Raw genomic sequence first — 18,784 nt, 5'->3', positions numbered from 1 at the left:
TATGCCATTTCTGGAGGGTTCAGTAGAGGTGAAAGGAGGTCCTATTTGCTAGAAAATGAAGGTGGGTGGATAGCTGTAAGATTTTATTAGTCAGCATGTGAGGCAGGAGGCTGAGAATGTGCACAGACAAGCAGTGAAGCTCAATCAAAATTCTTGCTACTAAATGGGGAGGGAGAACACTGCTCTGGCTGCCTGTTCCTGCCCTCCCTGCTGAAAGTATCTGTCTTGCTTGTTTGATCCCTTTTGCAAACTGAGTCAGCTTGGTTAGCTGGCAAAAATCTGAATCTTTTTTGCTGCTTTAGTTGGCTTAGAGAGGTCAGCTGGCTGATCAGGGATTCAGATGGTGAAAGGGAGAGAGATGGAGAATATGGCTGGGAGCCAGGCAGGAAAAGAGACAAAACTGAGCAGAGGATGCTGGGTCCTTTGGCTCAGCAGGCTGCAAGGTCAGTGTAAACAGTATTGTCTAATCAGAGCTGACTATGCAGAAGCATGCTTTGCTGCAGCACTCAGTATACCATATGCATCTCAAAAGTGCCTGTTGTAGGAATAAAATTATATCTAGAGCACGTCCAGAGCATGCACAGTGTTTTAAAACCACTAATTTAGCTGAAAGCCTTCAATTAAGTAGAATTGCTGCATTCATTAAGCATCAGTCACTGTTAGCTTTAAATTGCCTCTCAGGGAGAGATTCTAATTAGGTGGATTTCTTGATTAATTACAGGTTGGTTAAATAGCAATGCCTGATTAAGAATCTATAAATGTAGACTTTTGGCTCATTTAAAATGAAACAATCCCCAGGATGAACTGAATACCACAGTCACATCTGAAATTAGCTACAGAGCTGAAATCTGGGGCACTTTGGGAACAGTTCACATTAGAGTTAGTGAAAAAGGCTGTTTTAAATGTTCTCCTGCTCAAGACACTGGATTTGAAAAGACAAGTTAAAAAAATAGTCTGTAGACTGTATTACAATTTTCAATTGCTGTAGCTTGTATCCGTTAGCTACTTTTGTATTCACATATAGAAATCTGAAGTTAAATGTTACAAGCAAATCAAGTAGATTTTGAGAATTTTTATCTTAATGCTGTAGTTTGTGATTGGTGAGTACTAACTGCTTTGTATATACTGTCTTGCAGCTAAGTGATGAGGAGGTAAAGATTTAATATTTTGCTGAAATACTTCCATATTGTAGGGCTTATGATTTGCTGTTAGATATTTAATAATTAGCTGGTTTCTGGTATTACTTTCTTGAATGCATGTTAGTTGAAGCACTGCAATGTTAGGACCAGCGAATTCAGAACAAAATCTGTTTTACTTATACACTGTATGATTTGTTTCCATTCTTCTATTATATTAACTTATTTAAATAAACATTAAAATAGTTATACACAGCAGTTGCTGTAAGAGCTTTCTGGATGTGATAGGGTAGTTCTGAAACTAACTGACTTGCATGCCTTTGCATTATTTGCATGTTGCCTTTGACTTTCTTCTGAGGCTGCCAGTTATCAATAAACATTTGCTACTTCTATTTTTAGAAAGAACCGCCCCAAAAATTCAGAATTGTTGTGGTTGAAAAAAATCAATAAAATACAAGGAACTTAAAAAATGAAATAATGGTGTTGCAAGGAAATGTTTATTGGAAAAAGTCTCAGTATGTGTTTGATTTTAGTTTTTAGTGATTATGAGCCATTTCAGTCTTGGGATGGGAGGGAGGGATTTTGTAAACTTTTCCTATGCCTAATATAATGTGACAATTCTGTCAGTGTAGGAAGCTGTAGATAACCTGTACTACAGACAGAAATATTCTTTTTTCTGGGTATTAGCTAGAACTGTATGCTTCTTGAAACTTGCCACAGAGGTTGTTTTTTTTAAATCCGTGATAAACTTCCTAGATTTCCTTGTAGTATTAGATTCCCAGTAAACCACTGGGAGAAAAACCTGCAATTACTAGAAATTTGAACAGCTAGTGTTTAAAACAACCTAAATGGAAGGTCAGAATATTTCCTAGTAATGACAAGATAACCGTTTTGTTTTGGTTTTTTGTTTATGCTCTTTTCTTCTCTTACCTTTTTTTTTTTCCCTTTTAGCCAAATAGACTGAAGCAGTTTGGCTTCACAGCAAGAGCTTCTGAAGAGAAAGTACCTCCTGAAAGGCCCAGGGTGGCTTTCCAAACTCCAGTGCCTGCCCCTTCAGCCTCTCCAGTGAATGAAGACTTGCAGAGTGATAAAGACTTTCCCAGAGGGCTAGCCAGCACTCTTGGTGAAATAGCAGCTCCCAGGTGCTTCACCATCACGTTCGTTTTGCACGTTAAATAAGATTGATGTTAAGCATGTTATTGCTGCTGAGGTAGAGCTCAGTGGTGCTACTGATCCTTCTCCAAGGAACTGGTGGAGGTAGAAATAATATTTTGACAATTAACAGAAAACTGACTATTTTGCACTGGAATAAACTTTAAATGTCAATTTCTTCACAGTTTATTTTGAAAAATCTGTGGAGGCTGGATTATCTGTGAAGACAGCTCTCTCTTAGTGGGCGTTTGTATAGGATAAGGGTTGTGCTGTAGAAGTTATGTCCATGCCTGTAATATTGAATCATGTGCGAGGATGCTTGGGCACGTGCCCAGCAATGTCCATATTTTCAGAAGGCTGGTATGGTATGAGTTTGGTCCCTGTCAGTTAGCAATATCCCAGGGTTATCCCAAGGGGTGCCTACAGTGCATCCCTCAGGAATGCACTGTAGGCAAGGACAGTGTCCATTTGATGCTGTGATTGAGGCTAAACTGTTGAGGGAGAGAGAGAAGGAGCTTCAGGCGTGTGGCTGAAGCTGTGCTGAGCTACTCACCCTTTGACCAGAGACTAATCCTTGCCTTGTTTTATTTACTGTTACTGATGTAACCAGTAAGTATCATTAACTGAGCTAGTAAAAGAAGGCGTGCTTGTTTTATGTTCTTTAGATCTCTGGAATAGTGTGGGTTCATGTACTACTCCCTAAGGGAAGGTAAATTCCCTACTGAGGCTTATTGTTTCTGCATGGCACTAATGAGAGGTCTTCAGCTGAACTAAATTAGAATTTTTTCATAATGAATTCTCTTTCTACTCCCATTCCCCCTCCCTTCTCTTTCCCTCCCTCTCTTTTCCTTCCTCACTTCGCTTCTTTTGATGATCTCTTTTCAGCTGTACAGCAAACCAAAGAGTTGTGTCCCTTTTTTCTTTAAGGCTTGCACCATTGCCACCGCCTCCAGCACCAGTTCTGACTGACAACTACAGAACACCTTATGATGACGCATATTACTTTTATGGGGCTAGGAATCCTCTGGATCCCGCTCTTGCATATTGTAAGTGGATGATTTTAGGTGGATTGGTTTTTAGAGTGATTAAGGTGACTACTTTTAATCTAGTTAAATAATGAATAATGGGGAACTAGTGACAGCAAATCGAACTCATTTTTTAGATTGAATGAAAAGGGCTTTTTTCCAATGGTGTTTTTGAATGAAGTAGTTTTTTTTCCAACTACAAAAGGGGCTGTGGCTTCCAGAAATCTTGTTCATCACTTGAACAAGCTCTAGTCTCAGCTACTTAGCCATTACTCCTCCTACATTATAATTTTCATTATAATTTTGATAATTAAAACATTATTTTCTAAATTTACGTAACTAATATAATTCATTACATGTTTGGTGTTGTTACAATTTCAGATATAATTTTAAATATTTTTAGAACATGAATACATTAAATATCTTAAAATAATGTAGAAAGAATTCTACCTTTGTATTTTAAGGACTTTTTTTGGTCCATCCTTTGAGTGCTTCAAAAGTGATTTCATGAGAGAAACAATTGTGATGTGCGTGTGGAGGGACTGGACTGTGTGGTGTGTGTTTTTCTCTCTTTTCTTTCCTTTGCTTTTTTAGAGGAAAAAGCGGAAATACTTTTTAAAATTTGTTGTGCTACTGTGCTGGTTTAAAGGTAAACTGAAAGGTAAAGGTAAACTGAACCCAAATCAAAAGAGATTATAAGTCAAAATTAAAATTTAATAACAATAATACAGTAAATAATTATACAGACAGACAATTGGTTTTAACCTACAAAACCCAGATGTATAACCCAGCATGCTGGGGCACACACAGAATGATGTTTGTTGGCCCCCATGCTGAGCCCCACGTGGCCCCCCTGAGTCCAAAGTAAAAGGGGAGGAAAACCTGTTGGTGAGAGTGCTGGTCGCAGTCTGGTCGAGGTTCTGGTCCTCCTCTGGATCCGACGAGTGGGGGCCCAGAAGTCCCAAGACCCCAAGATTATACACTCTCAGGTTCGAGTGGGAATGCCCAGTACCTCCTGCAGGGTGGGAAGTTCTACAATGGGTGGTTGTGAGTTGGGATCCTTGGTGGCCCATTGGCAGACATGACCCCTCAGGCTGGGTGTGAAGGTGCTAATGACTCCCTGGAGGGGAGTTATCACACCTGAGTCATTGGTGTGAGGATAGGAACATCCTCCTATCTCAGTCTTCTTAACACCCAGCTTATAGCCTGAGGGGTCAGGTGTGCTCTGGGCAGCTGCTGCAAATGGTCTATTGTTAGCAGTTCCTGGGAAATGACATAGAGGGTGTAGAATACACAGTTTGGGTTACAGCCACACAGTGATGAACTGGTCCCGGCTACTCTAACTAGGACAGCTGCCTTCATAGGAACGGTAAAAAAAAGGGGGAAAAAAACCTTACAAAAATAACTCTTTTACTAGTTTTATTTGAATGGTATTTGTATGCATTGGGGAATTTCAGGAAAGGTAGAGACTGAAGAGCAAAAGTTTTGGGATTTTTTTTTTCTGTCTCCATTGTAAATTTCTGCCTATCTTGTTATGTAATAGCTTAGGGTTTGAGAAAGACTTGTTTGTTTGTTTGTTTCCTTATTTAAAAGTTCCATGCATTTTATCTTTTCTTTGTAATCTTATTTTCAGACCACAGTTTTAACTCACAGAAGTTTGGGGACTTTGACGGGGCTGTTTGGTTTCGGTTTTTTTCCTGTATATTTTATTTTGGTAGTTATTGTTTGTGTTTGTTTTTAACCCTTCTATCCATATAACTTCTAGGATAAAATGGCTTACAGTTTACAGTATTAAAGAAACTAATACTTGAAATTCACATATGAGAGTTAAGTTGTCCTAAAGCTTGGTTACTCAAACTGGATTATTGCTAGTGCTTAATATTTGAACAGTGAAATTGTCTTGAACACAAGCAGTAATACACACAGTAATTTCAAGCCCCTTGTGGCAGGGTGCTGCAGGTCTTGTTTCAGTGAGAGTACAGTTGCCAGCTGTACTGTAATTAGATGATACATTTGGAAAGCATGAGGACAAGTGTTACCATCAAGCGAGTTATTTTGTTATTTCATTTTAGAATATGTTATTGAAGTAATTTGTAAAATATAAAGGGGTTTAGTTGAATTTAAGAAATAGATTTGTACCTTGGCGTTGTATTTCTTGCTTTAGAGGGCATTATGGATTAGCTAAATTTGTTATAGAAGCTGAAAGTCCTGTTAGTAATCCTGCATTTACAGAGTTAGAGCAGTGAACTCTGTTCTTTTAAGTAATGGCAAATATTTATACCCGAGCATTCAAAATTTAAAATAGTATTTTTATTTTTTCTGTGTAGATGGTACCAGTATGATGGGAATGCAGCCCACTCCTAATCTGGATCCCCCTTTAAATCAAGCCCCAGTAGAGCAATCTGTGTAAGTATTATCTGGATTCATATTCTTTGTTTGCATTTATCTTTTTGTGTTGGGAATATTTTGCCGAGAATGGACATGCCTTTGAAATAAAATGTATTAAACACAACTCTTCAAACTTCTAATGAAGGATTTCTATCTAAACAATAAACCAGTAAATCAGCAAACTCCTACTTTCATATAAATTTATGAAAATGTTTGGGATTATAATCTGCCAGGCTGTGGAAAACAGCTTTTAAGGAATTTTTAATTTTTTTTTTTTTTAATTCCCCCCATCTGGACCCTGTGATGTTTTCCTTTTGTATGTGTGGCTTTTCAATTCAGAAGTAACATTGGACAGAGGAATACAGGAGACAGACAAAGAAGCATAGGAATATTTTCTGAAGAAAAAACACAGCCTTCCAAAGAGGGAACATTATCTTACCAACAAGAATTACAACAGCAGGTACTGAGTGATAAAGTTTCTGACTCTTTATTCTTTTATTTTTTAACATACAATGGTTGTAACTGTAGTACTCTTTCAGACATTTTTATTTAGCTTACAAGTAAAAAGTTTTCTAACTCTCCCTCCCTTCATCACTTCTTTCCTCACGTTCCTCAGACCCTGCTTTAGTTTGCTTTAGCTCTTCAAACAGACAGTAAGCTCTTCAATTTTTTTTGTCAGAGGCAGAGAGAATGTTAAGATTCACAGCAAACGTTAGTTCCAGGCATGTAGCTTTGTATGATTATTTTCATAAACATAAGAACCTACATCTTAAAGGCAATGGATTATATTGCTGTGATATTCCTGCTAAAAGATTGCTTTTGAGCATTATTGCTATAATTATTAGGAACAGTCTAATTTCAGTAAGTTCTTCATGATCATTTGGACACTAATTCAAAAGCTTCCCATATGTTTATTTCCAGTGTGTTTGCAGTGGTGTCTTACCATTTTTAGCTTCCTTTTTGATAGACTAGACAAATTTTTCGAATCCCCTGTTCCAGTAGGCATCCTAGACCCCTACTCATTTTAGTGGCCTTTTGCTGCTGTACCTTGTGGGAGTTTATAAAATTTATTTGGCTATAATGAGGCATATTATTTTGCAAGATATTTTGCTAGAACCCAGTTCAGTGGCACTTAATATTTTCTCATCTTATTCTTTATGTATTTCCTTGCTGGGGGTAAATAATGGCTATAAAAATATTATAGTTCTAATTATGATTGTGCATAGGGATAAAAGAAAGGCTGCCAAGCAAAGTCAAATAAGGAATTAAATAAACATTTAGGAATAGTGTCTGATATTGCACATATGCTTCTCTAAAGGCTTTTTTTTACTATGGGCTTAAGTAAATTTTGTCTTACCATATGAGAAGCTGCACAATTTGACATAAAGGTCTAATAAACATTGCACGATACAGTTTTTCAGAGTTATTATGCTGCTTATGGTTGAAAGCAAACAGAAGGTATTCTGCTTTTTTTTCCTGTTGACAAGACTGACCATTTTTGTGAATGGTTGAAGGAGCTAGATGGGTCTTTGTTGACTCATTATATCTCTAATGAAATTGTATGACTACTTGATAAGGAGAAATCATAGAATTACAGAATGGTTAGACTTGGAAGGGACTTTAAAGGTCATCTTGTTCCACCTCCCCCTGCAGAGACACCTACCATTAGAGCAGGTTGTTCAGAGCCCTATCCCAACTGGCCGTGAACACTTCCAGGGATGGAACATCCACAGCTTCTCTGGGCAGCCTGTTCCAGTGCCTCATCACTCTCACAGTGGTTTATACTAACTATATGTATCTAATTAGTAAGTTTATCTAATGCACATGCAAACTTAAGAAAAATACAGTAATATATTTTAGTTACATAGATAGTAGTTAATGTTTGAAAAGCTCTAAGTAGAAGAGGAACTTTTTAACAGCTGTTCACTTTGTATATGTTACATTTATGAGGAAATTTAGTTACATAAATGTAACCTGATTTTGAAGATAAGGAAGAACAATCTGTATGAACATTTCTGTGTTACATACATAAATCATATGGTATTACTGCAGAAAACTAGTTCACCAATGGTTATAGAACTGTGTATCATTCTGTTAAGGCAGTTATTGTTAGGAGTCATCTCTAGTTTAAGTTTTGATTAAACAAAATATACCAGGTTGAGAGAAGCGAGTGTTGTAGTATTGTACAATTTTGCCTGTTCGATTTTCAGGCAGTATAAACATCTGTATCAAAGATGCAGAGAAATGGAACTTTGGATATAGAGCAAGTGTCAGATGTGAACATTTCTGGAACTTGGGAGTCTTATAATGTGTATCTGTGTGTTTCTCTGATTATGCATAACTGGCCGTGCACATTTTCACAACGGTATTCAATGCACTGTCTGCAGCATAGACAGTGAAATGTTTGGATCTGCTTGATATAGATGAGGGAAATAGGTAATGAGAGCATTCAGTTGGCACCGTTAACTTTTTATTAAAATTATACCTAATGTGATATTTTTATGGAACTGACTTTGTTTGGTTTGTTTTTAGATAAGAGAGAGAGAAGAGCGGCGCAGGCAGGAGCGAGAGGAGAAGGAGCGCTATGAAGCCAAGTTAGAAGCAGAAATGAGGAATTACAACCCCTGGGGAAGAGGTGGTGGTGGTGCTCCTCTCAGAGATGCAAAAGGAAATCTGATAAGTATGTTTGCCAAAATTATGTGTTGTCTTTTCAAGATTGATGTTTTCTTGCTCTCCTAAAGGCTCTATTCAGCTATGTTATCCCTCGTTTTGTAACACTAGTAGCCCTTTATTGACAATTAGACTTACTTGTTTCAAGGAGGTGCACTCTAGGAATATTTCAGTAATTATTTTGATTTCTGTAGAGGCATTCGAAGAGCAATTTGAACAAAATGGACAACACAGGATATGTCAACTAGAAGTGAAGGCATGCAGTCGTAAAGGGAGAAGGAGGAAAACAAGCTGTTAGAATCATCAGCAATACAGATATGCTCTCTTGTGAAGACTTTTATTTAAACGTGTCCAGGGACAAGTTTTAAATTGTTTTCATTTTTAAAAGTAATTTCTAGGGTTAGAAATCTCTACTTTTGACATGGAAAATGGAAGCATGTTATATATATATATACAAAGCTAAGTGGAATATTTAAATTTCCACAAGTAACACTGTTGGTAAGTGGCTATATAAAGAGCAGTCCGCAGTAATGTTTTTTAAGGCTTAGTTTTTTCCAAATGCTCTTTTATACAAGATGGGAGTACCGAGCTGGGAGAAAGCTGTGATCCAGGCACATCATGGAACACTTACTGGATAAGTAGTTAGTTTCAGTTATATGACACCTAAGCAACATATGGCAAAATTAATAGTGTAGTTTGAGGGTAGCAGGTGAAGTTTAAATGCTTTTTTAAAGATTTTGTAGCCAAATTACAAGTTCAGAAGCTTGCATTAAGGATCCAAGCTTGCATTTATTGCCAGAGCAGATAGAGGTGTTAATACTGCCTGACTTTAGATGCTGCATTTAAGTTTGGCTTCTTTCTCTATGCTTTAACAGTGGTGAGAGTGGAAATGTAGAGGTCTCACACTAGCCTGAGCTCTGCTTAGAATTTTATCTGTAAATGAGGAACTGAGAGAAAGAAACTTCTTACCCTGTTTTTCCTGGATTACATATGTAAAGTTCTTTTCCCACCATAGCTTGGCAGCTTGATGGATAAGCTATGAGTCAAATGTCGTGAAACATCACATGCTTTCTGCCATGTCTCTTTTTTATGCAGTGTGACTTGTCTTTTTATCCTCTTAAAAATGTCTGTAAATAGCTTCTGAGATTCTGATATATGCAAAGGCTGCTTTACAGAGAGGAATGTAATTTGAAGTTCCTGGAATCCATGTGCTTAAATGACTACATAATCATCATTATGATTACATAATTATCAGAAATGCTATTTTAAAAGGTAATCCGAAAACTGTGCAGTACCTTTTTTGTTTCAAAATGAGCCTTCTAGGTATAGTATGGTAACACTTCAAAACCAGTTGAAGTTAACATCTTTGATCAGGCATCATGTAAATTTTGGTGCAAATGCTGGATAATGTTGCTTTGCTTACATGTAGAAATTTGCATCTGGATTATTACTGAAGACATGAAAACCGAAATACACTTCAATGCTTCAGTGCACTTATCACTCCTAATAGTAATGAAATAGATTCAGTACTTAAATACCAACACTAAACTCAGAAGTATTTTACAGCTTTAAGGAGATAGAAGAAGGAGTGGTTTCTAAATATGTGCTTGTCAACATAGACTCGTCAGTCACTTTTGTCTTTGAGCTCTTTATCTTTTCATTTAACAGCATTTTGGGGTGGGAAAACGGGAGGTTTGTCGTGAAGAATCATTCCTGACAAAAGAAAAGCAACAAAATAAATCTTCTAATCAGCTAATTAATAGTACCTAATTATATATTAATTATATGTAATATATATACATTATATATTATATACTAATAGTACCTAAGTATTTCACCTTTAGCCTCTATATTCTTGTCTTTGCCTGAATCTTCTGTTCCCATAGCTGATATGCTCAGGAAAAGTGGAATTCGATCAAAAACCCCTGTATTTTTGAGAATCTGGGATGAACGTGCTTTTTATGAGAATAAAATACTATAAACAGTTATTTCCCCTTTCCTTTAGCGGACTTGAATATCATGCACAAGCAAAATGAAGATGCATATCATAATCCAGAGGCAAGACTATATGAAGATAAAAGGGCTCTTGTAGCTGTTGACCTAAGTTTGGCCTCCTCAAGACCTGAGAACACAGAAGCATCTACAAATAAAATAGCAGGTTTATACTATATTACAGCTCTAATTATCCATAAGTCCTAGTGATCAAAATTCTCTTTTTAGTAGTCCTGTGATAGCGTTAGTGCTCTCTGTGTGCGAAATCAGTATCATGCTTCTTTCCCAAACTTCTTCATTGCTGTCACTGCGTGCCCTTAAAATGTATTTTCTTATCTGTCTTGTCAGTAGTGGTAACTAATCAGTGTTTTAGCACTGACGAGTCAGGATCAGTATGTTAGTTTTCCAGGTTCAGTGTTATCTAATCAAATCCTCATACGTACTTTTTAAATTCTTAAATGACATAGTAAAATACAGTTGTATAGTAGGTGAGAATAAAAAATAAAAGGAGATGGAAGGTCTTCAGGTGTATATTAGAGATTTAAGGTGAAATTGGTACAGTAATGAGCTTAACAAGTTCTAAAAAGTTACAGCTAAATTAGGTCCATATGCAACCCTGTGCACTGCCTCCAAATTATAGAGATTTGATGTTTTTTTCATGTTTAAAAACAAATACATCTTACATTTTGTGAGACATCTAAATGAGAACACTGTGGTACTCCAGATCTGTCCCTAGTTTGGGCAAATGCCAGGATCGGTGATGATCTTCTTAAGTCAGCTTAGATGCTACTTTTCTTTCTCCTGTCTGAACTGTTGCACTGCTGTATAAAGAGTTACATGGTATTTGGGGCATAGATCTACTTTACATGATTGCAACTCAGTGTCCTTACTACTAACTTTTGTTCCTTCTGTCCCACCTCTTATTCTTTATCTCTTACAGGCTGTATATTTAATCATTTAGTGAGAATGAAACAGGCAAGGCTGATAAAGTAATAATGTAAACCAGCGAGGAGCCCCCTGGTTAGACCACTTACTTTGAAATCAGGTGGTGGTGCACATCAGTGATGGGAACTTTATAGTCTTGCACCTTGAATTTGATCAGCCAGGCAGTGAAGTGACGTTATATATGTTTTGGTGGGTTTGGTTGGTTGGATTTGCAGGGGCTTTTTGTACACCAACCCACTAAAAGAAGAACTTGAAGGACAGTAGCTGGTACACAGCAAGTGTTTTCCTTGATACTTTCCATAGTAACTTGTGTCTGTCTTGTATCCATGCCTTCTAAATGGTATATAAAATTTATTCTGCTTTTTTGCATGGAACTTATCTATGGGAAGTAACTCCATCCTGAAAGAGCTACATGTAAATTTAGTTACATTTTGGAAAGATTCAAACACTGCTTCCATGTGAGGAAGAATAACACCTCAAAGTGTACTCCTTGGTATGCAAGCACATGCTCCTAAGGCTAGACTGTAGTAGTAAGCATATGCATTCCTATGGGAATATGTGTATGTGTTATTTCTGCTTTCATCTGACTTGGATGGTACATCACCATATAGGGAAATGTAATGTTTGTCTGAGCTCAGTGGAGCTGTTACTCTTGCACATCTTTGAGGCACACTCCTTCAGAGAAGGCATGATATGAGTGAAAAACATGCTGTATGAGCTGGCAAGTTAACACAAGTTACTCTACTTTTCCTTTACTTCCTTTCTTTCTCCTCTATTTCCTGTGGGGATTCTGTTCTGCAAAATCTGCTCTGTGTGGTATCTGAATTAATCCTCCTATCTAGAGCTTTTGGGACTGTATGACTATGACATGTTCATAACTCAGGGCTAAAGGAGGCCTGACACTTCCTGCTTCATAGTACAGAAGGCACCTTATACTTCCAGAATTCAGTTTTCTGACTGCTTAGAATTTTATTTACCAGTCTGGGGCTTTGTTTTTTGTAGCATCCTTTGCTAATTTACCTAAACATTTGTTCTATTAGGATGCTCTGTTTTTAAGTAGTGAATAAACCTAAGGAACAGAACTATATATTCTAAGAGTAATTGCAAGCAGTGAAGTTATGAGGTGTAAAGTATTTGCTATTCTAATTAACTTGCAGGTAATATTTTTAGATACTAAACTGCAGATCAGACAGGAAAATATATGATTTTTGTAGGTGTTATTTAGTAAAAAAAAACAACTCACTTTGATATTATTAATTAAGCAGCTAAAACCTGGCAATATTGTAGGCAGGCAATGTAATAACTTTTAATCCCAGTTATAGTATTGAATTATGGCTGTCATAAGATACCTTTTGAAACAAGTGTCTTAGATTCTCCCTTCTTCACTCTGACTTGCTGTCTTAAATTTACTTTGATTTTTGTCTGTAATTTTTCCCCTCCCTTAGGTTTTACATTTGCACAGGCCTCTCCTTTTGCTCGAGGTAATGTGTTTGGTGAACCACCATCTCCGCGGTATCTGAAGCGACAGGAGTCATACAAGAACTTTCTTCGTCTACAGGTGAATGTGCACACCAGATATCATCTGATTAAATGAACTTTAAAAAGAGGGTTTGCAGTTGGAGCAAATCATCACTGCTGACCAAAGACCCTACTTATCCAATCATACCCAATTCTGTACACAAGTGGTGTAGTAAGAGCTATGTACTATCAAGTTTCTCAGATTTTGGCTTACATAATAGCGTCACTTTTATAAGCATTTCTTATTAGTTGGCTTCTTTAATCCAGGTTCTATCTTTTTTTTTTCTAAGTACAGCTCTTCAAATACAGTATTGAGTTCTCAAACTGTGCTTACTGTACAGGTTTGTGCACATAAATACCTAAAGAAACAAAGATGTTTGCCTTTGGAAGTTTACATGATGCACACTCATCAAAATGAGATGGTGATCAGTGAGACAGTCACAGTGTAGTTATTTATTGATGTGTATATAAAGCCCAACTGTTCTTCTACCAATTTCTGTCTTCTGTCCATAATACTTCACATTTAATCTTATGCCACAGGAATTAAATATCATTGTAATTAAATATCAATATTGAGGAAATCCTATGTAATTTAAAAGAGTACTAAAGTCATACAGTAGTTTGATGTGGATCTCTTGAAAAGATAAATGTTTTTTTTTCTCTGTGTATGGGACTGCCAAAAAGACTAAAGGGCAGACCTTTAGCTTTAGTAAGTCAGCACCGGGTCTAAAAATACTATAATTGTGGAAAGGAAAAAGAATTGCCATATATTTTTTGGTTTGGTTTCCCATCTTCCATTATTTAATTAGTGAAGAAAAGTGTTATTCCAGCACATCTGGAGTAGAGTAAGTGTTAGGAAATACCCTGGGTTTATTAGTAGTATTTATAACTAGTTTTCTGGAGGATGGTTCTGTAAATAGTGGCCAAAAAGAAATAGTAAATATTTACTAAAAGAAATAGTAAAATAGAATGTCATTTTGAAGGAGTTCTGAAACTGAAATGTAAGACAGGCCCTGGTATTCTTTCAGTTGTGCCATAAAACTTTTGATTGTGCAAGTAGGTACTGCAAAAGGTAAATGATGGTAAATGTTGTTTATCAGATTATTGCTGGCTATTGACAGTTAAATACTTCTTTGTTTTATTTTCTAGATTGAAGAAAAGAGACGTAGGGAAGAAGCAGAACGAGAAAAACTTAGAATGGAAGAAGAAAAAGAGGAAAAACGACTAGCGGAACAGAGGATGAGAATTCAAAAAGCATATGAAGATGAACAAGAAGAGAAAAGGAAGAAAGACGAGGAGGTGTAGTATTTTGATCCTTTGACTTTTTTACATCCTAAACTAACCCTCTGCAATATTTGTCATCTAGACTAAGAAGGTAAACTAAGCATTGTCCTGTGAATTGGTCCTTGCTTGTAAATGGGTCTACATTAGCCAGAGGAGAAGTGGAAGGTTGTCAGCATTAACTAGCACATTCTTCTCACTCTTTATCATGTACTATGACCTTGAAGTGCTGTTAATGCTTCTAAGAAAAATTACATGGTTTTATAAGTGACAGTTGTGCTCTTCTTTCTAAAGGAATTTGGTGATAAGACCAATAAAAAGCTTTGTCAAATTGGTGAATTAAAAAAAAACAACCCAGTTTTTGGCTTTTTTTATTAGCGTCTTAAATCTAGCTCTCATGGAATTATTTGTATTACAAATGTAGCTATACAGGAAGGTTTTGTAAAGCTTTCTTTTGAATTGGTAAAGAGATATCTTTGAGATAAGAATACTGCTTGTTTTGGAAGAATGCCAAGCAAATCTAATGAATGCTTTTCATGGAGGTAAATTCAAATCCAAATCAATCCCCATGGATTTAATTAAAACGTAAAGCTTTATTTACCAGGTTTGAAAAAGTGAATACATTTTCATGATTTTGAATATCATAAATAATTGTAGGAAAAGGATGCAGGGCCATCAGAGATGGAGGAATCTTTCGGTACCCTGCGGGATTATGAAAGATCGGTTCAGGATGTAGGACTTCAAGTTTTCTGAGAAAACTTACTGGGAAGCTTACTGGGAAGCTTACTGGTATCATCACTATTCGCAAACACAGGACTAAAATTGAGATTGAATGATAATTTTCTCTGTGGGCTTGTGATTGAGTGGTGCATGTTTATGGTATGTTTTGTTTGAATCTGAATTTTTGGTAATGACTCCTGCAGTTTAACCTTAGCTCATGGCAGATCTGGGGTCACAAACTGATGTTTATAGAAATTATTAGGAATTCTGTTAAATGATGTGAGCAAAGCCAGGACTGTGGATGTTTACTATTTGCATGAGATACTTTTTTAGTTTGAATGTTTGAAGTCAGCCTAATGAAATATGCTTTTCATTTCATACTGGATACTTTGATGTGTAATTTTAACTTTCCAAAGAAAACCAAAACAAAATTTCAGTAATTTTGAGTCTCTTTTTTATGTACTAATAACGTTTATGTTACAGCGAAGATTGAAAAATAAAGAAATAATTCGATTGGATGAAGAAAGGAAAAAAGAGGCAGAAAAAAAAAGAAAAGAAAAAGAAGAAAAGCAAGAGGAACAGCTTAGACAATATTTTGAGAAAGAAAAGATGGAAGAGGAAAAGAAGATGGTATGCTTCAGTGACTTTCTAAGATACAAATACTTCTTTTTAACTTTTAGAAATAACTGGATTTTAAAGAAATCACATGATTTCTTAGACCTCTGCCTTCAGTGTTGTTCCCTTCTCACTTTATCAATCTGTAGTATACTTAATGAACAAACAGAACAACTGATTGAAAAATCAGGTGTACTACAGTGGACACTTATCTTGCTGATCAAATTTGCATTAAGAAATAGTAAAAACAAGATTAATAAGAGCAAGGTGCACTCTATAGTTGATTTTTATATCTGCAGTGAAGTACTGTGATCTGCATTAGCAGAGGTGCAAATACAAATAAAATTAGTTATACAGTGTAGAGGACTGGTAGGACTGTTTGTCTTGAACAATGGTGTTATTGATAATCTCATTATTTTTCTTTGACCTGGGTGGTATAAAAAGTCCATCACATAGAATTTTGATGGACAAAATTGAAGTAAATTATAAAACTGTCTTTCTTATAAAATTTTTACAAAATTTCTGTCAATTCTCTAAAGTGGACAGATATAATAGAAGTGTCTAGAGGAAGAAAGATTTGCAACTTAAACATAAATGAAAAAGTCCCTAGAGCATAGAAAAAAAAAGGGTTAAAACTGCTACAGGTGAAAACAAAATCATATTAAATAATTTTTTCAATAATTTTATGCATTTAAAAGCATTTTACTGTCAAATGAAAAATACTAACAAAACTCTTCCTGTCCAAAATAATACTTTATTCAGAAGCTATAGGAACATAGTTTCAGCCTTACTTTCCTCCTTGCAGTTTTCACGGCAATCTTCTCCCATCATTCCCACTCTTCAGAACAAATCAGTAAGAAAAGAAGAAAGGATTCCCTCTGCTGAGAGCCGTATATCTTACTATTCACAAGTACGATTATTGTAGCAAACTTTTACTGGTTTATTTAAGACCATACAGTGTATGAAATCCTACCAGGTTTTTAATGGTTGCTAGTTATTACTGGAATGCTGCAGATAACTGGAGACAGTCTTTACATTGGTCAGTCTTGCAGCTCTAAAATTTAAAGTTAAATTTGATTCCAAGTGTTGAAGAAATTTTTTGACCATGTGTTGTTTGAATTTTTTTTTCTGCATATGCATATTCTGTAGGGATGAGCATCTCATTTTGGACAGGACAGACACTGTCCAGACCCTTACCAAGAGTCTAATGATCTCAAGATTTAGGATAAGAAAGATTACGTATTATGTAGCAGCTTATCCTGTTCATTCAGAGAAGAACTTAGCTCAAGCATGAAGTTTAGTGTTGATTTGTAGCTACAGACATTATTGTTTCATCTTTATGTTTTTGAAGGTACAAGAAGATTATAACTCCTAATATGCTTTCCATCTTCTCTGCATCAAAAATGAGTTACAGGAGTGGTCCTGAGACCTCTCATTTCTTTCATTTGACAATCTTCCCTGGGACAATATTTTTTTGTTTTTTTTAAATAAATTTCTCCTGTAAAGAGTAGATTAAATAATTGGTCATGATACTTGAATCTCAGTTTACACTTCTGTCTTTTTACTGTGAAAGTGTTTTTTGTTTTTTTTTTTTTTTACAAACTGTCCCTATGAACTCAGCTAAATACTTTATAGTGCAGTTTCAGAGAATATTTTATGTTAGACTTTAAACCTTATTAAAACCATTGCTTTCCCAAAACGTGAAGAATGCTGTGGAGGGAGGTCTGTTTAGTTCTGTCTTAGCAGTACTTGGTATAGGTTTGTCTAGATCTCTGAGTAGTGCATTACAGTAATATATAAGTTTATAGTGACTGTAAATGCTATCCAAATATAGGAATTTGGATTATACATTTAAAGATCAGATTTAAAAAACCTTAGGTATTAACAACCTGTAAGGTTATTATTCTGTCTTCCAATTGTTAATGGAAATTGATGTAAAATAAGGAAGTAAAATGTACTATATTTTCTTTCTTTTACATATTAATGTTTCATATTCGTTATGATCACTAGGATCCTGCACAGCCAAGAGTTCCTTCTCCACCTGTCCCTGCTAGAAGAAATCAGTTGCGTTCATTAGGTGGGTATCTGTCTTTATTGCAAACTCACTTTCTGTTACAATAAAATAGTTCTCAGTTACAGTTCCCTTTCTTTCCTGCAAAGAAATAGTCTTTTAAAGTTTGCATTTATATGTGAATGCTTTCTCTGTCTTAATAATATCAGTGTATTAGTATGATATGTCTGAAGTTTTGATGCAAAATAGAAATAGATTTATTATGTATCTTCATCAGGAAAAGTTTTTTTGTAAAAACTCTGATAATGGAATAGTCTTCACAGGAAGTGCTGGATCTCTCAGTCAGAACAGTCATTACCACTGTGACCAGAATATTACAAAATGGGAGAGTTTTGCACTGGCTGAGTAATGGATTAAACCAACAATTGCAGTTGTAACTCTTAAATTCTGCTTATATTTGGTAATTTGCCTAATCCTCTGCTTGTTCCTCTTAGCTTTCATTGGTGGTTTTAAAATTCAGCTGTGCTGGGAGGATCTCCTTTGCTTTTTATATGCTAGTTATCTTGGCAATATATGGGTGGAAAGCAGTAGTTTTTCTTCTGACTCTTTTTTACAAGAAATATAAGAAATATTCTTTATATAAGAAACAACATATGGAATGTAGCTGTAAATGCTGTCCTGCTGTGGCTTTTCCACTAAATGGGAGAGTGGTTCTTAATGCGGCCATTGGAAATTGATTGACTCAGACTGTCTGTCACGAGAGAAATGAAGACATATGAATTAAGTCTCGTGTTTGAGGATTTAAACTAGTAAAACTTGCTTCCCTGCTAGGTTCTGGACACAGTCTAAAAGTCAGTAAAATATCAGATTACTAAGCATGTTATTTGGAAAATGAGGAATTTATTAAACTGGTTTAACTTGTGGAGGAATGCTGTCGTGACCACAAAAAACCAGCTTAGACCCGAAGTAGGTGTAAAAAGTCAGCATAAGCACATACTAAAAATTGAAGTTAGAAGTTGACCACTTAAGACAGTCTACACTGGACAGACAGATATCCCACTTTTGAGACAGGAAACAGAAATGAGGTTGTGTGCTTGCAGATACCACCTCGATTCCTGTCATCTGCCTCTGGACCTCTGAGGAATGCGTAGGTTTGCTTATTTCAAAGTAAGACTTTTTCCTGGCAATGCCCTCTTGCTGCTATTTCATAGCTTTTCCTTTTTTAAATATAGCAAAACATTTCCAGTGACTTTTGGATGCTTTCTGCTATTCAGGGAATATGGTCTTTGTGTTGTCTCAAAATACAAGCTCTAATCTAATTTCTAGTATAT

The 18,784-nt window shown here is 35.9% G+C and overlaps 1 protein-coding gene across 2 annotated transcripts in view; it reads left to right on the top strand.

Moving 5' to 3' along the window:
• The window catches only part of CSPP1 (centrosome and spindle pole associated protein 1), a 65,924-nt gene that overhangs the window by 30,312 nt on the left and 16,828 nt on the right, over nucleotides 1–18,784 (top strand). The window contains exons 12-22 of one of the 2 annotated variants that reach the window (XM_064651382.1): nucleotides 2,088–2,278; nucleotides 3,216–3,334; nucleotides 5,641–5,719; nucleotides 6,041–6,161; nucleotides 8,234–8,381; nucleotides 10,377–10,529; nucleotides 12,754–12,866; nucleotides 13,976–14,125; nucleotides 15,311–15,457; nucleotides 16,248–16,352; nucleotides 17,453–17,519. In XM_064651382.1, coding sequence (XP_064507452.1) covers nucleotides 2,088–2,278; nucleotides 3,216–3,334; nucleotides 5,641–5,719; nucleotides 6,041–6,161; nucleotides 8,234–8,381; nucleotides 10,377–10,529; nucleotides 12,754–12,866; nucleotides 13,976–14,125; nucleotides 15,311–15,457; nucleotides 16,248–16,352; nucleotides 17,453–17,519 — 1,393 coding nt within the window. The remainder of the gene's footprint in view (nucleotides 1–2,087; nucleotides 2,279–3,215; nucleotides 3,335–5,640; nucleotides 5,720–6,040; nucleotides 6,162–8,233; nucleotides 8,382–10,376; nucleotides 10,530–12,753; nucleotides 12,867–13,975; nucleotides 14,126–15,310; nucleotides 15,458–16,247; nucleotides 16,353–17,452; nucleotides 17,520–18,784) is intronic. The other variant, XM_064651391.1, reaches the window with a different exon arrangement.

This window comes from Pseudopipra pipra, chromosome 1, assembly GCF_036250125.1.
Source record: "Pseudopipra pipra isolate bDixPip1 chromosome 1, bDixPip1.hap1, whole genome shotgun sequence".
Lineage (NCBI taxonomy): Eukaryota > Metazoa > Chordata > Aves > Passeriformes > Pipridae > Pseudopipra > Pseudopipra pipra.
This window is presented reverse-complemented; position numbering and strand designations above follow the sequence as displayed.